General features: G+C 36.1%; 1 protein-coding gene and 1 long non-coding RNA gene across 3 annotated transcripts; both read left to right on the top strand.

Annotated features, from left to right (window-relative positions):
• Nucleotides 1-3,522: 3,522 nt before the first annotated feature.
• Nucleotides 3,523-5,748, top strand: LOC125785659 (uncharacterized). Its single transcript, XR_007427978.1, has 3 exons — nt 3,523-3,575; nt 4,901-5,172; nt 5,685-5,748. It is a non-coding gene; the product is annotated as an uncharacterized LOC125785659 (long non-coding RNA).
• Nucleotides 5,749-12,908: 7,160 nt separating this feature from the next.
• LOC111189723 (B-cell receptor CD22-like) lies at nt 12,909-18,782 on the top strand. 2 transcript variants are annotated; one of them, XM_049469622.1, is made up of 10 exons: nt 12,909-13,402; nt 14,079-14,150; nt 14,384-14,728; nt 14,881-15,120; nt 16,513-16,767; nt 16,868-17,140; nt 17,243-17,327; nt 17,411-17,453; nt 17,573-17,659; nt 17,754-18,782. In XM_049469622.1, the coding sequence occupies exons 2-10, from the start codon at nt 14,093-14,095 to the stop codon at nt 17,775-17,777; spliced, it is 1,410 nt and encodes a 469-aa protein (XP_049325579.1). In that variant the 5' UTR covers nt 12,909-13,402; nt 14,079-14,092; the 3' UTR covers nt 17,778-18,782. The 2 variants fall into 2 exon arrangements, with proteins under 2 accessions (XP_049325579.1, XP_049325581.1); XM_049469624.1 differs by having other exon boundaries at nt 12,909-14,150.
• The last annotated feature ends 214 nt before the right edge of the window (nt 18,783-18,996 follow it).

Below are 18,996 nucleotides of genomic sequence, written 5' to 3'. Positions count from 1 at the left end.
ATCCTAGATCAGTATTCTCACTGAATATCAGATCAGATTTAGCTGCATTCTAGTAAATTCTCAGTGTTAATGAACTCCTGCTGATTAAGACTAAGCATTCATTCAGCTAATGTGAGGATGATACAGTAGAAGTGTGTGTCTCTTGTTGGCAGGTCTCCAGGTGGAGGGTCCTGAGAGAGTGATGGAGGGAGATAAAATCACTCTCACATGTAAAACTACCTGCAGACTGACTGACAGTCCATCATTCACCTGGTACAGAAATGGAAAATACATATCCTCCAGAACTGAACAGTTCCTCCTGTGGTCGTTCAGCAGCAAGAATGCAGGCAGGTATAGCTGTGCTGTACAGAGTCAGAGTCAGAATCTTCGCTCTCCTGAGTTCACTCTTAATGTCTTATGTGAGTATAAAGTCATTTATTCAGTTTATTGAGAAGATGAATATGACTAATATATTAACGGATGATACACATATGTAAAGCATTAAGTCGTTACATATTAAGGCTTAGTTTCAGCTGTGAAAAACGAATAATTTTTATTTAAACGTTTTTGTGACCGTGCATTGCTTTCAATCAGGTCTCCTGGTGGAGGGTCCTGAGAGAGTGATGGAGGGAGATAAAGTCACTCTCACATGTAAAACTACCTGCAGACTGACTGACAGTCCATCATTCACCTGGTACAGAAATGAAACTACTTTATCCTCCAGTACTGAACAGCTCTACCTGCAGTCGGTCAGCAGGGAGGATGCAGGCAGGTATAGCTGTGCTGTACTGGATCAGAACCTTTACTCTCCTGAGGTCTCTCTTAATGTCTTATGTAAGTTTTGATTTATTTTTTCTCAGAAAACAAAGCCCACCACACCTCATTTATCATTCAAAGTTTATCATTAAATTCTGGCATCTCAGACTCAGATTACAAGCTTTTACCACAAACATGATACCACTATTCCAACCTCACGCTCACCATACAGCCTATACCTGGACTCAAACACACTGTTCCTTTACCCAACTAACCTCATTCCTTCTTATCCACAACTACTGACTAGATCTCTCAGCTACTTCTGACAGTTCCTTCATTACTACTCTAAACGCAAATACCATTAACACAGATATGAGCAACTTTACTACAAAAAATATTAATAATCCTGTGAGAATAATATTGCAGTTCTAATATCAGTTTTGCTCTGAATGCTATTAACATCGACTAAATCTTAATGTAGATCAGCTCTACCAGCTGTAAAAGAGTTGATATGAAGTGTGATATAATTTAAATTAGTGCTATTTTCACTGCTTTACAGTGCAGTACAGAGTGTTTAATGTATAAATGACTGTTTTGCAGCGTGTTTATTCTTTATATTCCAGATCTGCAGGTGGAGGGTCCTGATAGAGTGATGGAGGGAGATGAAGTCACTCTTACATGTAAACCAAGCTTCACTCTGCCTTCCACAACTACATTCACCTGGAAAAGAAATGGAACTACTTTATCCTCCAGTTCCAAACAATTCGTCCTCCAGTCGGTCAGCAGGGAGAATAAAGACAGGTATAGCTGTGCTGTACTGGATCAGAAACTTCACTCTCCTGACTTCACTCTTAGTGTCTTGTGTAAGTACTGATTCATTCAGTTTCTAAAAACACTAAAAGATCATTTTTGTCTTTAGTTACAGAAATAGTGCTGATACTTATCAGTGTGTCTGATTGTGATCACTATTAACAGAGACTTAATCTGATCCTAGATCAGCTCCACAATGCAGAGCTAATTCTGAGAAGTGTGAACAGTCTATAACTGGAATAAATGTTCAAGTCTGTGCTGCTTTTTAGTACAGTTTAGAGTGTTTAGTAAGAAAATCATTGTTTCTGTTTATTCCAGATCTGCAGGTGGAGGTTCCTGAGGAAGTGATGGAGGGAGATAAAGTCACTCTCACATGTAAACCAAGCTTCACTCTGACTTCCACAACATCATTCACCTGGTACAGAAATGGAGCTACTTTATCCTCCAGAACTGAACAGCTCTACCTGCAGTCGGTCAGCAGGGAGAATGCAGGCAGGTATAGCTGTGCTGTACTGGATCAGAACCTTCACTCTCCTGAGGTCACTCTTACTGTCACATGTAAGTACAGATTCTGGATTCATGCTGAACTAATTGTGATCTAATAAAACCCAAAGCTACTGCAGCTTCAGTAACTTAATTAATCTTTATTTATAATCTGTAATGACGTGTGTTTAGTGTCTCCATGATTTCCTGACACAAATCAGTAGAAACACAGTTTTACTGTTAATGTGTGTTAATCTTAGTTTCAGTGCTGGAGATCCAGTGAGCTGTAGGTTTCAGTGTTTTCTCTACTTAAACACACCTGAACTCACCTGTGATACAGGATTCAGTTATGTAATTGTTATGGTTTATCTAAAGTGATGAGAAGTTCTGAATAGCAGTGATTCTAAATTGTTTGGTGAAATTAATTTTGAAGCTGTAACAGCAGTACAGTAATCTTCATATGCTGACGTAAATTAGGATGTGTGCAATATAAATGTTAATAATAATAGAAAACACATTAAATCAAATATATTTTTTGTGCAATGTGTCTTTCTACCTCTAGATCCTCCAAAGAGCGTCTCAGTGTCCATCAGTCCCTCTGGTGAAATAGTGGAGGGCAGTTCAGTGACTCTGACCTGCAGCAGTGATGGAAACCCACCTGTGCAGAACTACACCTGGTTTAAAGGATCATCATCAGTAGCAACAGGAAAGACCTTCACACTGAACAAGATCAGCTCTGTGAACAGTGGAGAATACAAGTGTAGATCCAGTAATAAACATGGAGAGAAATACTCTGATACTGTAACTCTGAATGTTCTGTGTGAGTGACTGTTTATTTCTTCTTGTTATTGATTATGTATTTTGTAACAGTTCTCTTCTTATAAAATCAAATTTCCTGTGATTAATGTTTTGTTGATATTGCTCATATTTAGATCCTCCAAAGAGCGTCTCAGTGTCAAATAATTCTTCTGGTGAAATAGTGGAGGGCAGTTCAGTGAATCTGACCTGCATCAGTGATGGAAACCCACCTGTACAGAACTACACCTGGTTTAAAGATGGTGGAAGCTCATCTGTAGGATCTGGTAACAGGTACAGTGCTGTAGAGAGTGGATCCTACTACTGTGTAGCCCAGAATAAATACGGCTCTCAGAAAGCAGCTGCAGTGCCGGTCACTCTAGGAGGTAATACTAGTGAAATAAAAAAATATCATTCATACAGTAAAATCTAATATTGCTTACTGACCTCATCTTATATCTGCATGCAGGTGTTCAGAGTAGTGTTGTGTTTGCAGCTGTTGGAGTGTCTGCTGCCTGCTTGTTGGTGGTTGGTGTGATTTTCTTTGTCAGGTAAGAAAATGAAGATTAGATGATCAGCATTCTGGAAAAATAAAAATTCAATTCAATTCAAAACATTTTATCTTACTTGGTAGAATTAACCAGAAAAAAAACACATTTTTTGTATTGAAATGATGATAATGATAATTATTATTATTACTTTTCAGGAGAAAAAGAAATGGCAATTCATCTGATAGTGCAGATCCAAGACAGGTAAGTCAATTAAAACATTTTATAATTCCACAGTATTATTATAGTTTATAATGGTGGTGATTAATACACATATAAACTTCCCCAATCAATGAAGAAAAAAAATATGCACCAAGAAGGAATTGTAGGAAATTAATTACATTTCATATTTGTGTATGTAATCATGAATTATGTATGTGATTACAGTATTAAAATGAAAGGAAAGTGTTTTCCGAGGTGAATTATTTGCAGATTTTTATTACTGTGCTGGTTATATATGAAATGTGTATAATTTATATACAGTTGCGTGAAAAAGTATTTTGACCCCCCCCCCCCCCACACACACACACAGTTTGCTTTACTTTTTGCTTCTTTGTCATAGTAATATTTTTCAGATTTTCAGTTTCTATCTTATTATTGAATCATTAACATTTACCTTAACTGATGCAAATGAAACCTGCAGTTCTTTAAATGTTGTTCTGGGTTCTTTTGGTACCTCCTGGATGAGTTGTCCATGCCCTTTGGGAGTAATTTTAGACAGCCAGCCAATCTCGGGAAGGTTCACCAGTGTTCCATGTTTTTGCTCCATTTGTATAATAGCTCTCCATGTTTTCTGCTGAAGAGCAGACTAATAAATGATCAATGACTTTATTTTATCACCTGTTTTTGAATTTCTTTGGATTGGGGCATAATGTGTTGTTTTTGAGATCTTTTATCTGCTTTATGTTGTCAGACAGGTTCTGTTTAGGTGATTTCTTGATTCTACAAGTCTGGCAGTAATCATGCCTGGTTGTGTTTAGTAATGAAATTGAACTCAATTTTCCAAAAAGTGTGATTAATCGCAGTTAATTTAAGGGGGAGTAACACTATTTCATAAAGGGCTAGATTGGTTTGGATAGTTTTTTTTCCCTTGATAAATGAAATCATCTTTTAAAAAGTGATTTTTATATGTACTCAGGTTATATTTGTTTGGTATTAATGTTTGTTTGATAATCTGAAAATGTAATGATGACAAAAATGCAAAACCAAAAGAAATCTGTCAGGGGGCAAAAACTTTTTCACGCCACTGTACATTACTCTGGTCTTCAGCCATTTTGTTCACCTTCACATTTATGCATTATTTTTCTGTGATTAAATTTATTTTTCTGTGATTCAGCCTTTATTTAGATATCTGACTTTTGACATATGAGTTAAATGCATGCTGAGTTTTTGCAGCAATCTTGGTGTGGTAATTTTTTTTGACATTGAGTGTATTAACAGTATAGGAAATATGTACAGGTTTAATCAGAGCACCTGTTATCACATCTGAGCACATCTGAGTCTTCCATCAACATATTTTTTCACTACAGGATAATATCTACAGTAATGTGGGAGAGATATCGGCTGTCAGCGATTCAACACCTGATCCAGATCCATCCAATCAGGATGATGTTCAGTACGCCACAGTTGTACCTCGTAGACTCAAACCAAGCCCTGCAGTGAACGCTTCTTCTAATGGAACTGATGAAGAGGTCCAGTATGCCACTGTCCAGCACCGCCGTGATAAAGTGGTGAAGAAACCTGCAGGGGACGACGTCGAGTACGCTAGTGTCCGATTTTCCCGAAGTGGTGCTAGAGGCAGGTGAGAGAAACTGATTTTATAAAATGTCTTAATGGTTATTACAATGGGTTTGTTCTGCTTTTGTTAGAGTAACTGACTTTTGGAGCATTGCTGTGAGGATTTGATTGCATTACCCATACTCACTCCATCCAAAATTATTCGTTGGAGCTCCATTATTCCAGGGAACACAGTTCCACTGATCTACAGCTGATATACACCTCTAACCCATGTCTGGCATTAGGGCATAGTGCCAATAGTTTCAGATGTGTTTATCTGCTACAGAGAGTCCTAGTCAATTGGTAAAGTATTTCTCAAAGTATTCCTCTTCTACAGGGATTGGCAATCTGTATGTGCATTGGTACATGTGTGTCAGCAATGGGTGCAACTTGAATTAATTGACAAGATGTGGTTCATGCTGTGTATTATTTACACATTTGGGTAACAACAGACAATAGTCTTTTATTTTAGGTTCAGTTAGCCTGACTTGACATAAACATGTACACACACTTCCTGTGTTTGCTGTGATATTTCAGGTCTAATGCTCCCCTTATTGAGGATGATTCCGTGATCTACAGCAGCCTGAAATAAACAACGTTCTACGTTCAACGATCTACTGGAACCCCACTGGAAAGAGAAGACACCCTGTCACTGTATGGAAACCATCATCTTTCTGTTTGTGATAGATCAGATTGTATTGATTAGACCTTCTGATTGATTTATTGTTTTAAGAATTTCATTAATTTCAAATACAACAAACATCTGAATCAACAATGCCAACACACTGACAAGCCAAATATCGTGGACAGAAACTAGTAACTTTTGCCATCACCCATGACACTGTAGATTGAGGAATGTTAAATTTCTGCAAACTTCCTGAAACTCCCTTAATTTTCATGATTTGGCCAGTTTTCTAACTCAACAAGCTCAAACTCACAAGATAACACCTCACAACTTACAGGTGTACAGTTGTGGGCATTCCCAAGCCATTCCCTAAGGTAACACTTCACAATTGTTTAAATAATTTTGTCTAATGCGTTTTGGCGGGTCAGTGTATATTGTCGTATTTACGTAAATTGTTTCATAGTTAAGAACATCTTGTATTTAAGAAGTTCTGCTTTGCAGAAAAGCAACTGTTGTTATTATTATTATTACTATGATTATTATTAAATGATTATTATTATTACAAGCTTAAATAGTTAAATATAAAATATGATAAATATTTGAGGGAATAGTTTCTGAAAGCATTTATGTGCTGTCACTATGGCCAAGGGTTTTCTTGTACCAATCCCTGATCATGCTGCTTCTCCATCAGCAGCCGAAGTCCGAGAGAGTACAGTAGGTTATGCTGTTTCTCATGGTTATCATAGGTAAAGCTCTTTGCCCTCATCTTTCCCCTATCTGACACTGGTCAGCACAGGCATCTGTTGACTGATGTGTCAGAGCTGGGGGTCCGGCGCTTTCCTCTGAGCTCCATGCTGTAGTGATGCTACATTGATTGGCGGCAGTTTAAAAAGAGATGGAGCATGATTTCCCATGTATCGGAGGAGGCGTGTGCTTGTCCTCACCCTCTTAGTGTCAGGAGCAAATATTAGGGAGCATCCTAGTAAGTGGGTGAATTTGTGTTAACTGAAAAGATAGCTTTTACATATTTGCTTTATTTAATTGCAAATTAATTACAGTGATTTTAAATGCAACTGCAGCCACTGCTCCTGCCATTACTCATTAAAAAGCTTATTAAGCAACTTGAGCAATTTACCTGTTGACAGGTGTTGTTAGTGGGTTGCTGTGGTACCATTATTGATTGCTATTTGTTTGAAATAGGGTTGCTATGCATATTATTGACTGCAATTGGCTAATATGGTATCTTAGGTGGCTGCTAGAACAGCATATGCGTTTAAATGGTTGATTAGGTACTGCTTAGTGGTTTTTATGGTATCCAAGGAGACTGCTACCAAACAACCACCTAGTAACCAGAGCTATAGTATGCTATGTGGTAACTGATATGCTAACAGAAGTGAGTTATATAGGCAGTTGCTGTGATTTTATTAGGTGGTTGATGGAGTGTTGCTATGCGGCTGCCATGGTATTTCAGATAGCAAAGTGGTATATGCAATAACTGCTGTAACTTTCAGAATGGTTCAAAATGTCCTAAATATATGTGTTTATGTAAAAAATGCATTTTTAATCTAAATGTTTTTTAGATAGCTGGCTATGCATTTGCACAAAAATAAGGAAGCTTATTTACTTTTTTAATATATTTTGTTTAATTCTTTATATGCATTTTGTACTGCTTTTCATGCTGCCCTCATTACCACAGTGTTAATATGCACTATATGGACAAAAGTATTGGGACATCTGCTCAGTGAATGGTTCTTTAAAATAATTATGTTGTTTTAAGGATTTATAATGCTTTTGTTAGAGTCTCTAGTCTTCAGATAAGAATTTCTACTATATTTTGGAGCACTGCTGTGAGGATTTGATTGCATTTAGAGACAAGACTTACATACCTAATAACCAACTTTCTAATTTATCCTAAAAAATGTTCCTGGGTTAGTTATTCTATTAGCTGATATTAAAGTCTACATGCTGTAAATAAAAGTGAGCGGATAAATAAATAAATAAAATGTGGCTTACCATCCCATGATGTTCACTGGTTTTGCTTCATACTTGTGATATCTTCCCCATTTTTTTCGTATTTCTGCCAAAAAAAGAATTTAAAACATGTTGTCATTTCCTTTCTGTGAAAGTGTAAATACTGCAGTTATACTTAACCCTTTCAGACCTGAATTATCACCAGTGATGGAAAAAATATGAATTTAAATACTTTAAAATATATATAACACATAAATCCAATTAACTAAAATATTTAATATATTTATTTCACTTCTGTGTGTAATATTTCATATTGACCTTTTTATTATATAAAACCATCCCTAAATATTAAAAAAACATTGCCTCAATGATTTTAGTACTACTGTTTTTCCAGTGCAATGCGCAGGGCCATGCTACTGTTTTGTGGGTCTACAACAGCTCTTAAATATTGTTATGTGCAACAAATGCTTTTATAATAAAGAGAATAAATGATAAGATAAGATAAAATAAGATAATCCATTATTAATCCCACAATTAAACAATCCACAATTGATGACCATTGTAATGGAGGATCTGAAAGGGTTTATTTATACTTTATATTTATTATGTATTTGTAGCAGTTTACTCCATGTTTCAGTAAGGTTTTGTTACTAATATAAGTACAGCTCTGGAAAAGAAATAAGAGACCACTTCCGTTTCTGAATCAGTTTCTCAGCTGGAGTTATTACAGATCTTCACCTGTAGATGGCAGTACTGATCTAAGACCTGTGTGTAGAGAAGCACAGGTGTAGAGTAGAGCTCTGTCCAAGGTGCTGATTGAGAATTCTGCAGGTTAAACTCTCCAACACAATCTGTGATTCAGTCTCAGAAATAGTTTACATTTTATAGATTACATTTGTACTATATTTGTATTTCACTATTATCTAATTGTGTGTTTGATATTCCTACTTTTTAGTATTAATTTTTATCAGAAATAAAAAATATAAAAATGATATATAATTAATTTTATTTTTGCATCTTGCAGATTACATTTTCTATTGTATAAAATATTAATATAATGATACCTATAATATTTAAGTATTACCATGATACCATCGTATTTTTCGTAATTTTAATATAAGTTCTTATACATAAAATTCTATTTTTAGGTATTTTATTATTTTACTTCAGGTGTATTATTTAACACACCTAAATGTAAATTATGCTCATGTAATAAGCTAATGAGCTAATCAGATTAGTGTTTTAGTTCTTCTTCCGCTCGTTCAAAGCGTCAAAGAATATGTATATTTGTATATTTTTTAGCCTGTTCAGTTTTGCCTTTTTTAAAATAGTTTTATTCATTTTCAGAATTCATTACATGTATTCTGTTTTTATATATTTTAGCTTGACTGTGAATCACATACATTCAATACATATGTATATATATAAGTTTACAAAACCTAAATTATATTAATAAACAATGAACAAAATCTGTTCTAAACAACAACAGATTTTGTAAATATAAGTATAACTACACTTTTTTTGTGTGTGTTTGAGCATTTAACGCCCTCTGTACGGGTTACACTGTATACTGTAGATGTAATATGAGTAGGCTAATATTAATATAATTTAATTTCTCCTTACTTTAGAATGTTTTAAACCTTAATAAGCAGGACCTTTTATATAAATCACCACAATATCATTAATTTCTTACATTCTTGTGAGAAATGCCTTTTACAAAAACGCTTTAATATTGACTGTATAATTAGAGCTATTTTAACTGACGGTTAATTTTATGTTTTAACCATTTATTCTCCTCTATTTAGAGATTTTTTAACACAGCAGTATTCTGATTAACTTCTACCTCTTCTATCTCTCCTAAAATGTACATTATGAAGAGAATTAAAGAGCTAATCTGATGATTATTTTAGTTCTTCTTCACTCGTTCAGGATGGAAGCTGAGGAGATTAGCGTTAGCTAACTAGCCCAGTTCCATGTTTACACTGTAGGAGGAGAGAAATCCCGTCAGAAAGTTGAAATGATGTTTTGTAAGCTTTGTGTAAAGCGGTCAGCAGTTCACAGCGCGGTTCTGACAGACTTTTAGTGGTTAATATTTACAGAAAACTCTCTAAATCACTCACATTTCCTCCATTACTGCTGTCCTGTCAGGAGCTGCGAGTTCGGTTGCTGAGCAACGGCGCCGCGCGCGCGGCTGATAAAGCGCGGGAAAGCAGCTGGCTGTAGGCTAATGGTGAAGATTCAGAGCAGGTTAGCTCCAAACAAGGGCGTAGGAGCGGACTTGATATTGGGGGGGACACATTTGCCAATATGAACCCAAGCCCACTCTAAAAGTAAATTATTATTATAAGGTGATTTAACAACCTAAACATGTTACTCCACGTTACATTTACTGTTGTAATTATGCATGCAATGTCTGAATAATATACATACGACAAAAATAATCAGTTATCACCTAATATTTAAAATAATATAACAGATTTGTTTATTATTATTATTATTATTATTATTATTATTATTATTATTATTATTATTATTATTATGTCATGTCAATTCTGTCATATATTTACATTTTCTCCTGCGCTTTTTTTTTACTGAGAGCTCTTCTTAAGATGGTGTCCTTTTTTGTAAAAGAATGTAACTTTAAGTTTCATAGAGATTTTTATAAACATCAGGACATGTGGTCTTACTGTGAACTACAAATGAACAGAAGTCACATTACAGCAGTGTTTATCAATCCTGTTCTTACATATTCTACTGCATATTAACACTGTTCTGCATATTTTAGAGCTTCCTCTGCTTTAAAGGCATTTAATAAAGTTAGTGGTGGTATGATGCGTCTAATACACTGCTGGATATACATAATGATTAATTTAGGCTCCATAGGGGGCTAAATTTGCACACTGTCTTGTTATTTATTATTCTTTGTCTGTATTGTGTTGTATTGTCTGTCTGCACTTTTGTACTGTTGCACTATTGTTCAGTCTACACTGTGTTTATGTGCACCATGGTCCCTGGAGGAACGTTGTTTCGTTTCACTGTGTACTCTGTATATAGCTGAAATGACAATAAAAACCACTGTGACTTTGACTTTGACTTTAAAGGATTTTAACAGGTAAACTCAGTAAATTACTGTTTATTAGCTGATCAGCTGTATCAGGTGGAAAATTTTTGGGGCAGTGATCGGGGTTAAGAAACTGCTTTAAACTACAAACACAAAGTACTGTACTAAATTCTGGCTATCCACTACATCTGGCTTCTAGTTAACTAGTTAGCTAAATGAATATTCGTTCATTATAGCTCACAGTAAGTCCTGTAATCCTAAATTAATTGAAAATGAAACAGTGATTAGCTGATCAGGTACAGGGCAAGTTGAACATTACATATATAGTTTTTTTTTCTTTAACCTTGACTCCCAATCTAGCTCATTCCAAAGTTAAGCTAACTCACTCACACAGCTGCAGTTTATTAATCACAGTGTGTTTAATCTGTGGGCTAATTCAGAGACGTGTATTTTTAACCAGCTAGCAGAAACATATCATCACAGTTGACGTGGTTAACCTATCGTTACCTTTCTTTTAGAAAAATCTCCGTATATCCATATCTGCTTTAAAATCAGCTGAAGCTGCTGCGTCCCGATCCCGCTGCTAAATCTCACAGCGAGGGGGAGGGGCTTCCAAACAGCAAACTGCCTCTCCTTCGCGCGGCGCAAAACCAGCAAGCTGATTGGCTGTTTCTACTGAGAGGCGGGACTTAATACCTGAACCGGCTTCGTGATTGGTCCGGTCTGTCTTCTCATTAATAGTACACCTGATCTGAGCGAAAAGATGTAATTTTTGGGGGGGACAAATCCACCTGTTTCTAATATTGGGTGGGACATGTCCCACCCATCCCCCCCGGTTCCTACGCCTATGGCTCCAAACAACACGACTTTCCACAGCAAATCCTCTCAGATTCAGAGCCGCTTTTCTCTCCATATAAGATCAGCTCACTCAAACACACCTGCCTGAAATGCCTCACCTGTTCTACAGAGTTTATGGGGAAGAATTCCTCACACTAAATCACTGCAGAACGCTAGAGGGAGCCCGCGAGAGAGACCAAAATGAATGGTGGTGAATGGAGCTAAACGGCTAAAAACACTAATTAAAAATAGTAACTCTACACTTAGCTAGAATATTTCTTAACTTTTAGAAAGTAGAATTGCTTTTTTAGAAGTAGAAGTGCTTTATTGTGCTAAAAAGAAAGAAAATAAACTCTTATATTTGTTATTTTTCTACAGTAAACAGGTTTTACAGAGTAAAGAGGCTAGCATTGCTGCTACAATGAGCTGATTGACTGGTTGCCAGAGATGTAGCTTATAGTAACGAAGTAGAACTACTTCACTACTGTACTTAAATACTAAAATGGTGTATCTGTACTCTACTGGAGTATTATTTTTTACTTCACTACTGTACTTAAATACTAAAATGCTGTATCTGTACTCTACTGGAGTATTATTTTTACTTTACTACTGTATTTAAGTGCTAAAATGGTGTAGTTGTACTCTACTGTAGTATTATTTTTACTTCACTACTGTACTTAAATACTAAAATGCGGTATCTGTACTCTACTGGAGTATTATTTTTACTTTACTACTGTACTTAAGTACTAAAATGCTGTATCTGTATCTGCTGGAGTATTATTTTTACTTTAATACTGTGCTATGGTACTAAAATGATGTTTCTGTAGTCTACTGCAGATTTTTTTTTACTTTACTACTGTACTTAAGTACTAAAATGCGGTATCTGTACACTACTGGAGTATTATCACAGAGTGATGTATTTTAAGCGTTTATGTCTTTTATTGTTGATGATTATGGCTTACAGAGAGACATGTCATCTGCTGGTGTTGGTCCACTGTGTTATATCAAGTCCAAACTCTGTTCAGTACTGATTTTGCTTCCAACCAAAAGGGCTGAGAGACAATTCTATTAGAACATCAACTAACTCACACAACTAAAAATCACTGCTAGTATTTTTGTACAGTGCTCTGTTGGTGTAAATGGATCAATTAAAATAATCAATAAAGCAAAAGTTTGGAGATTTAAAACATTTTTCTCGTAAATATACTGTATATATTTTTTTTGCAAAAATCTGGCCTTATCTGATCATTTAGAGAGACTTGGTCTGAGAGTCTGCTTTGAGGAACTGAAGTCGATGTCACACACAGATTACCTCAAACCCCAAGGTGTGTTGAAACAGTAGTGTGTTTATGGTATTCAGTGGCTTGGATTACATTAGTGTTGGTTTTGCTTAATCCAGATTTCTTCCTCTTTTTTCATGACACTGCATTCTTTATCTGTCATTCAGTCTCTCTATCTATCTGTCACTCTCTCTCTGTAATGAATCGTATAAAGAACATAGAGCAAATCGCACAGTAACACTATATTCAATATTTGTACGTTTGTATGACTAACAAACATGTTGGAAATGTGCGTTTGTCGGTGGAGAGGTGTGTCATTGTTCAAAGCAGTAAAAAGCAGAAGGGTGGTGCCTAATGTGCGAAGGAGTGTGAGAACTTAAGAACTGCTTAACAGTGTCACAGCTGAAAACCACAAGGCATCTTTTTGTTGCTCCATTTGCTGTTTGGACAGTAAAGTGGTGAAGAGACTGCGGTCAGCCAGGTAAGAAATTTTTTATTAGATATGTGATAATAGTAAATAAATAGGTTAGAGCATTGTTACTCAACCATGGTCCTTGAGACCTATCTTCAAATATAATTTAGTGCCTGTCCTGGTTTTATACAACTCAATAATAGACTGTATCAGATATTGCTTGTGAGTTTGGTATGTTTGGTCAAGTCTAAAAGCTCTTTTCTTGCCCGGGTTGGTCCAAAGTACTTATCTCAAAGTATCTACTGATCTCACAAGGCACTGGAGCAGGGTTGAGCAATACTGGGTTAGAGCAGATTTGCTCAATACAAGTTCTTGTTTTTTTGTGTTTTTTTTTTCTCTTTAGTAATGAGTTAGGAGCTTATTGTACTTCAGTTCCCATTGAACGTTTTTTTTAGACTTTTGATTTTGAAATTAAACCCCATCTATAAGAAAACATAGGTTTTAAAAGCACACGTTAATCACACGCTGTTGGACGCTATGTTTATATATTGATACACAAATCAAGAAATTGAACAGCATTTTATTCCCTGTATTAAACTTTTTTTTTAAAACCATATGTTATTACTGTTTTATTTGGTAACAGTTTTGTTGAGTCCAACAGACTTAGATTTGTTGGACCTATGAAATGCTGTAAAAACGAGAGTTTGACAGTTATAAGAGTGAATTATTTAACTGTATCTTACAGGGTTTATTGCTGTCATGGTGCCTCTCCATGTAGCTTCTCCCACTCTTTTGGTCTTTCTGCTAATTGTTGATGGTAAGTCAGTGTTTTCTTACCTGACTTTATAACATATTTGTGTTTTCTTATTCTTTAAAGTAAGGGTGATTCAGCAGCCAAAGATCAAGAGAGCACAGTTGGCCATGCTCTCTCTCCACTCATCACCCCCATTGTGTTGGCTGATGTATCTTACCTTTCCTCAGAGTATGTTGGCTGCCTAGTTTTGCTGAAATAAACAGCAGTTTTACTTACTTCTGGATTCTGTGTTGCAGGAGTTGGAGCTCAGTATTCGGGTGTGTCTTACAGACCTGTATCTATCTGTGCTCTGAAGGGGTCCACAGTGATCATGGGCTGCTCTTACTCATATCCAGTGAGTTACACAGTCCAAACAACTTTCTGGACAAAATTCCGGTCATCCACTCAAGGTGTAGAACCTCCTGATCTGTTAGATGATCCAGAGTACAGAGACAGGGTTCAGTACCTTGGAGATAAACAACATAACTGCAGCCTCAGCCTGAGAGATGTGAGAGAAAGCGACCAGAGTAAATACTACTTCAGATTTATAACAGATAAATCTGGAGGACAGTATCAGGGTGAAATGTATCTTTCAGTAACAGGTAAGCTCCATCAGCAGAAATAACACACTGTACTTCATTCACTGCTGAACAGGATTCCTCCAGCAGTTCTGTAATATAATCACATCAGTCCTTCAAACCACACCTGAAGAACCTTAAGTAAACAGTAGACGTGTGTTATCTCTTGTTGGCAGGTCTCCAGGTGGAGGGTCCTGAGAGAGTGATGGAGGGAGATAAAGTCACTCTCACATGTAAAACTACCTGCAGCCTGACTGACAGTCCATCATTCACCTGGTACAGAAATGGAACTACTTTATCCTCCAGAACTGAACAGCTCTACCTGCAGTCGGTCAGCAGGGAGGATGCAGACAGGTATAGCTGTGCTGTACAGGATCAGAACCTTCACTCTCCTGAGGTCACTCTTAATGTTTTAGGTAAGTACACAAGTACACATACAGAGCTGAAGATTCATGCTGAACTGTTTTGATCTAATTTAATCTTGCAATGACTAAAATCAGATCGCTCTTTCAGTGAGTGAACCTTACCTGTTTAGTAATTTAACAGAGGTTTGACTCTGAGTGTAGAAACATCTAATAATAATTCCTCTTATCTATAACTAACTATAAATTAGTTTGTATCATAGTATTTGCTTTTATTGCAATGGGTCATTTTAAAAGAGTTGATGAAACCTATTCTGAAACACTTTAGTCTTTTTAGAGTTTCTCAAATATTGTATCTTAATCTAAATAATATGCCCATTAAAAATACTCTTCTTGAAGATAGAAACCCTTAAAAGTTAACATATCAAATGTCTAGAACAAGGTTGAATAATTATAAAATAGCAGACATTTACTTATAGCAGAGTTATTGTGTGAAATTAATTGAAAAGCTGTATTAGCTGTACAGTAACCCTAGTTATGGATATTAACAAATAAAAAATCAGGATCTTCCTTAGGCCTTATATTTCAAGCTCATTCATTTTTCCAAAATCTCTCTGCTTTCAAAAAGCTTACTTTTCATTGCCCTAAGACGCAGACAAAAAATATCCAAATTCAAGTTGACATGGCCTTTTTCAAACAGAAAGTGTAATGTGTCATTCTAACTCTAGATGGCCCAAAGAGTATCTAAAGCCCTATACATACAGGATTAATTTCTCAGGAGGTCCTGGGGAAATGTTCTCTTTTATGGGGGATTTTTATCCTCTGTGATTTTATTCCTGTACAGAATGACCATGTACGTGTTTTTCTCAGACATGCTCTGAGAAAATTACAGGCTGAATTATCTACTGTTTTTCGGTACACTTGTTTTCGTGGTCCTCCAGTAATTTTAGTCCCGTCCAGATGCACATCTCTGAGTTTCGTCTCCTCGCGTTTAATAAAATAGCTATTTGTCCACTGCTATGCGCCGTAGTGTAATTAAACTTTGGGCACATGTTTCCATGTAAATGCACGTAAACACAACTAATGATACGTCATGTAATCGAGAAAGCCAAAAACTCACTGGACCTCCTGATCTTTCGATTGCAATTCGTATGCAAGTGTTTTAACACTGAGTAGAAGTGTGAAATATTTTTCACAGACGTCCCCCTGAGAAACTAATCCTATCCAGATAGGGGCTTATACTCAGTTATAAAACTTGCATCCAGACTACAATTGAAAAAACAGGAGAACCTGTGAGTTATTTGGCTTTCTCAGTCATGTGACATTGCATTTAGGTCTGGGGGTACCTCCCTAAAATAAATTTTTGCAATTTGGAATGTCTGCTTTTACATTGTTGATATCCTGTCTTTATTAAATCACTCAATTCTATTGTTCTCTGGTTTGTAGATTCTCCAAAGAGTGTCTCGGCTTTTACCTATCCCTCTGATGTATTGAAAGAGGGCAGTTCAGTGATTCTGGCCTGCAGCAGTGATGGAAACCCACCTGTGGAATATACCTGGTATAAAGGATCATCATTAGTAGCAACAGGACCGTACTTCAAAATAAACGACATCAGTTCTGCTAACAGTGGAGAATACAAGTGTAAATCCAGTAATGAACTTGGAGTGAAATATTCTGGCACTGTAACTCTGAAGGTTCTGTGTGAGTGTATTAAATTGTTTTCAAATGTGCATGCTGTATTTGTGTGTTTGTAGTGACGGTTACCAGTGAATTACCTAAAGCTGTGCTCTGTGATTTCTAGGTCCACATAGGAGCATCTCAGTGTCTGTTACCTTTTCTGGAGAAACATTGGAAGGCAGTTCAGTGACTCTGACCTGCAGAAGTGATGGAAACCCACCTGTACAGAAATATACCTGGTTTAAAGAAGGTGGAAACGCACCTGTAGGATCTGGACACCGTTACAGCTTTACCTTGGACTCTGAAAGCAGTGGATGGTACTACTGTGATACTCAAAGTGAACAAGAATCAAAACGGTCATTCGCTGTTCCTGTCACTCTTCCTGTTGCTTTACAAGGTATTCAAAAATGTTCTATATACATACAGTGTATGATATATTTCCTAACTTTTTAACATGCGTAACAGACTATAAATATATAAGTTATTATGTGTCTCTCAGACGATTACTCAGTGGTCCTGTATGTGGGGCTTGGAGTTGGACTCTGTGGGGTTGCAGCGATATCGTCTGTTGTTTTCTTAATGTGGTAAGAATGAATCTGTATCTGAACATGTCTGCAATTGTGGTACATTTGAATCAGTTCTCTCCATGACTCTTTTCTGAAAGCAGGAACAAAAAGAAGAAGAGAAAGGTGGAGGAACACAACTACCAGGTTAGATGTTAATATTGTAAAATTAGTTTTCCTTCCAGTCTTTAGCTTTGTTAAGTAAATTCTCTTGATGCTGGTCAATGAGAGATAAAACCTCTTCTGTTCTCCAACTCTCCAACAAGAACGTTGACCCTAATGCTCAGGACAACACATATACAACTCTTGACCCCATGACCAGATCCTCTAATGATGTCTACAACACAATTGCAGTAAGTAGATCTATATCTTAAAAAAGACATTCAGATTGAGAAAGAACTCATAGAAACACCTAATGTCTTAATTTCTGTCTCCAATTTCAAACAGACTGTTCATTCTGGTCATGTTTAGACTGTGAGGAAACCACCAAGGAGCTCAGATCCTGGACACCAGTCTGTCTTTATAGAATCAGCAACACTGCAAGAGATGCTGAGGACTGAGAAGAGTATAAAGTATTATGATATACACTTTTGATTAAAAACAATAACTGCGCCCAGACGGAATAAACCGTCAGGGCAGAGCTGTCAAATAATTAAGTACAAATCTGTTACCTTACTTTAATAGAAATGTTGGTTATCTATACTTTACTGGAGTAATTATTACTTTTTCAGAGAACTTCTTACTTCTACTTCTTTCTGCTCCTCCTTAATCCTATTTAATTTCAGCTTTTTTCATTCTGGCTTCTCATCGTTCAATAAAACCTCTATCCAGATACATTTCTCCATCCAGAGAGAGTGAATCTGATTGTGATTGGATGTAGAGAAGTATAAACATATACCATTCTGACTCCCTATTGGTTTATACTGTGATCCATCAGACCTGCACACATTAAATATATTTACATTCTACTAAAATACATTCATTTACAATGAACATATATGCAGCTGAAACAGGGAACAGCCTAGTGCATCCCAAATTATATTATCATTACATTAACATTTTATATTTAATAGAACATTATAGACATTATGGCTTTTAGAAAATGTGTTTTTTGAGGGTTAGTGCATTATAGGACTCTGTGGGCATGACCTAAGCTTTTGATCTTAATGGCTTTATTTTTTCTTCTTACATTACTTTTACTTTTATTATATAATTCGTTTTGAAAGCAGTACTTTTTAAAACACTTTTACTTAAAGAGTAGAAAGCTTGAGTTCAACTTCTAACTATAGAGTAATAAATGGAGGTACTTGTGACACTTTTGCTAAATTAATAAAAATTGGTGGAATGGTTTGATGCAGATGTAAGGCCTATATCAGGGCCTTTTTCTTCTTTTGGTTTCGGTGTGCATTTAATTTTATATAAATTGACAGGATTGGATCTCTGGTAAGAATGTGTAATTGCACAGAGTATGTTTATAAAGGGTATTGCAAATAAATTGTTTTGTGAAATTCTGTGTTCTTTAGTGTATTGTTTCGTTAATTTTCTTCATTTATGAATTGTTGTTAAAACGTAGAGAGCAGTTACATCCATCAAACCTACCAGACCACTCTGTTTTTAGAATTAATATATTTAACCCTTCAGTGATGGTGGTGCCAGGATGCTGATGTCATTTATTACAATATTTTGTCCC

This window comes from Astyanax mexicanus, chromosome 21 (assembly GCF_023375975.1).
Source record: "Astyanax mexicanus isolate ESR-SI-001 chromosome 21, AstMex3_surface, whole genome shotgun sequence".
NCBI lineage: Eukaryota > Metazoa > Chordata > Actinopteri > Characiformes > Acestrorhamphidae > Astyanax > Astyanax mexicanus.
The sequence above is the reverse complement of the archived record's forward strand: the minus strand, read 5'-3'. Positions and strand labels throughout refer to the sequence as shown.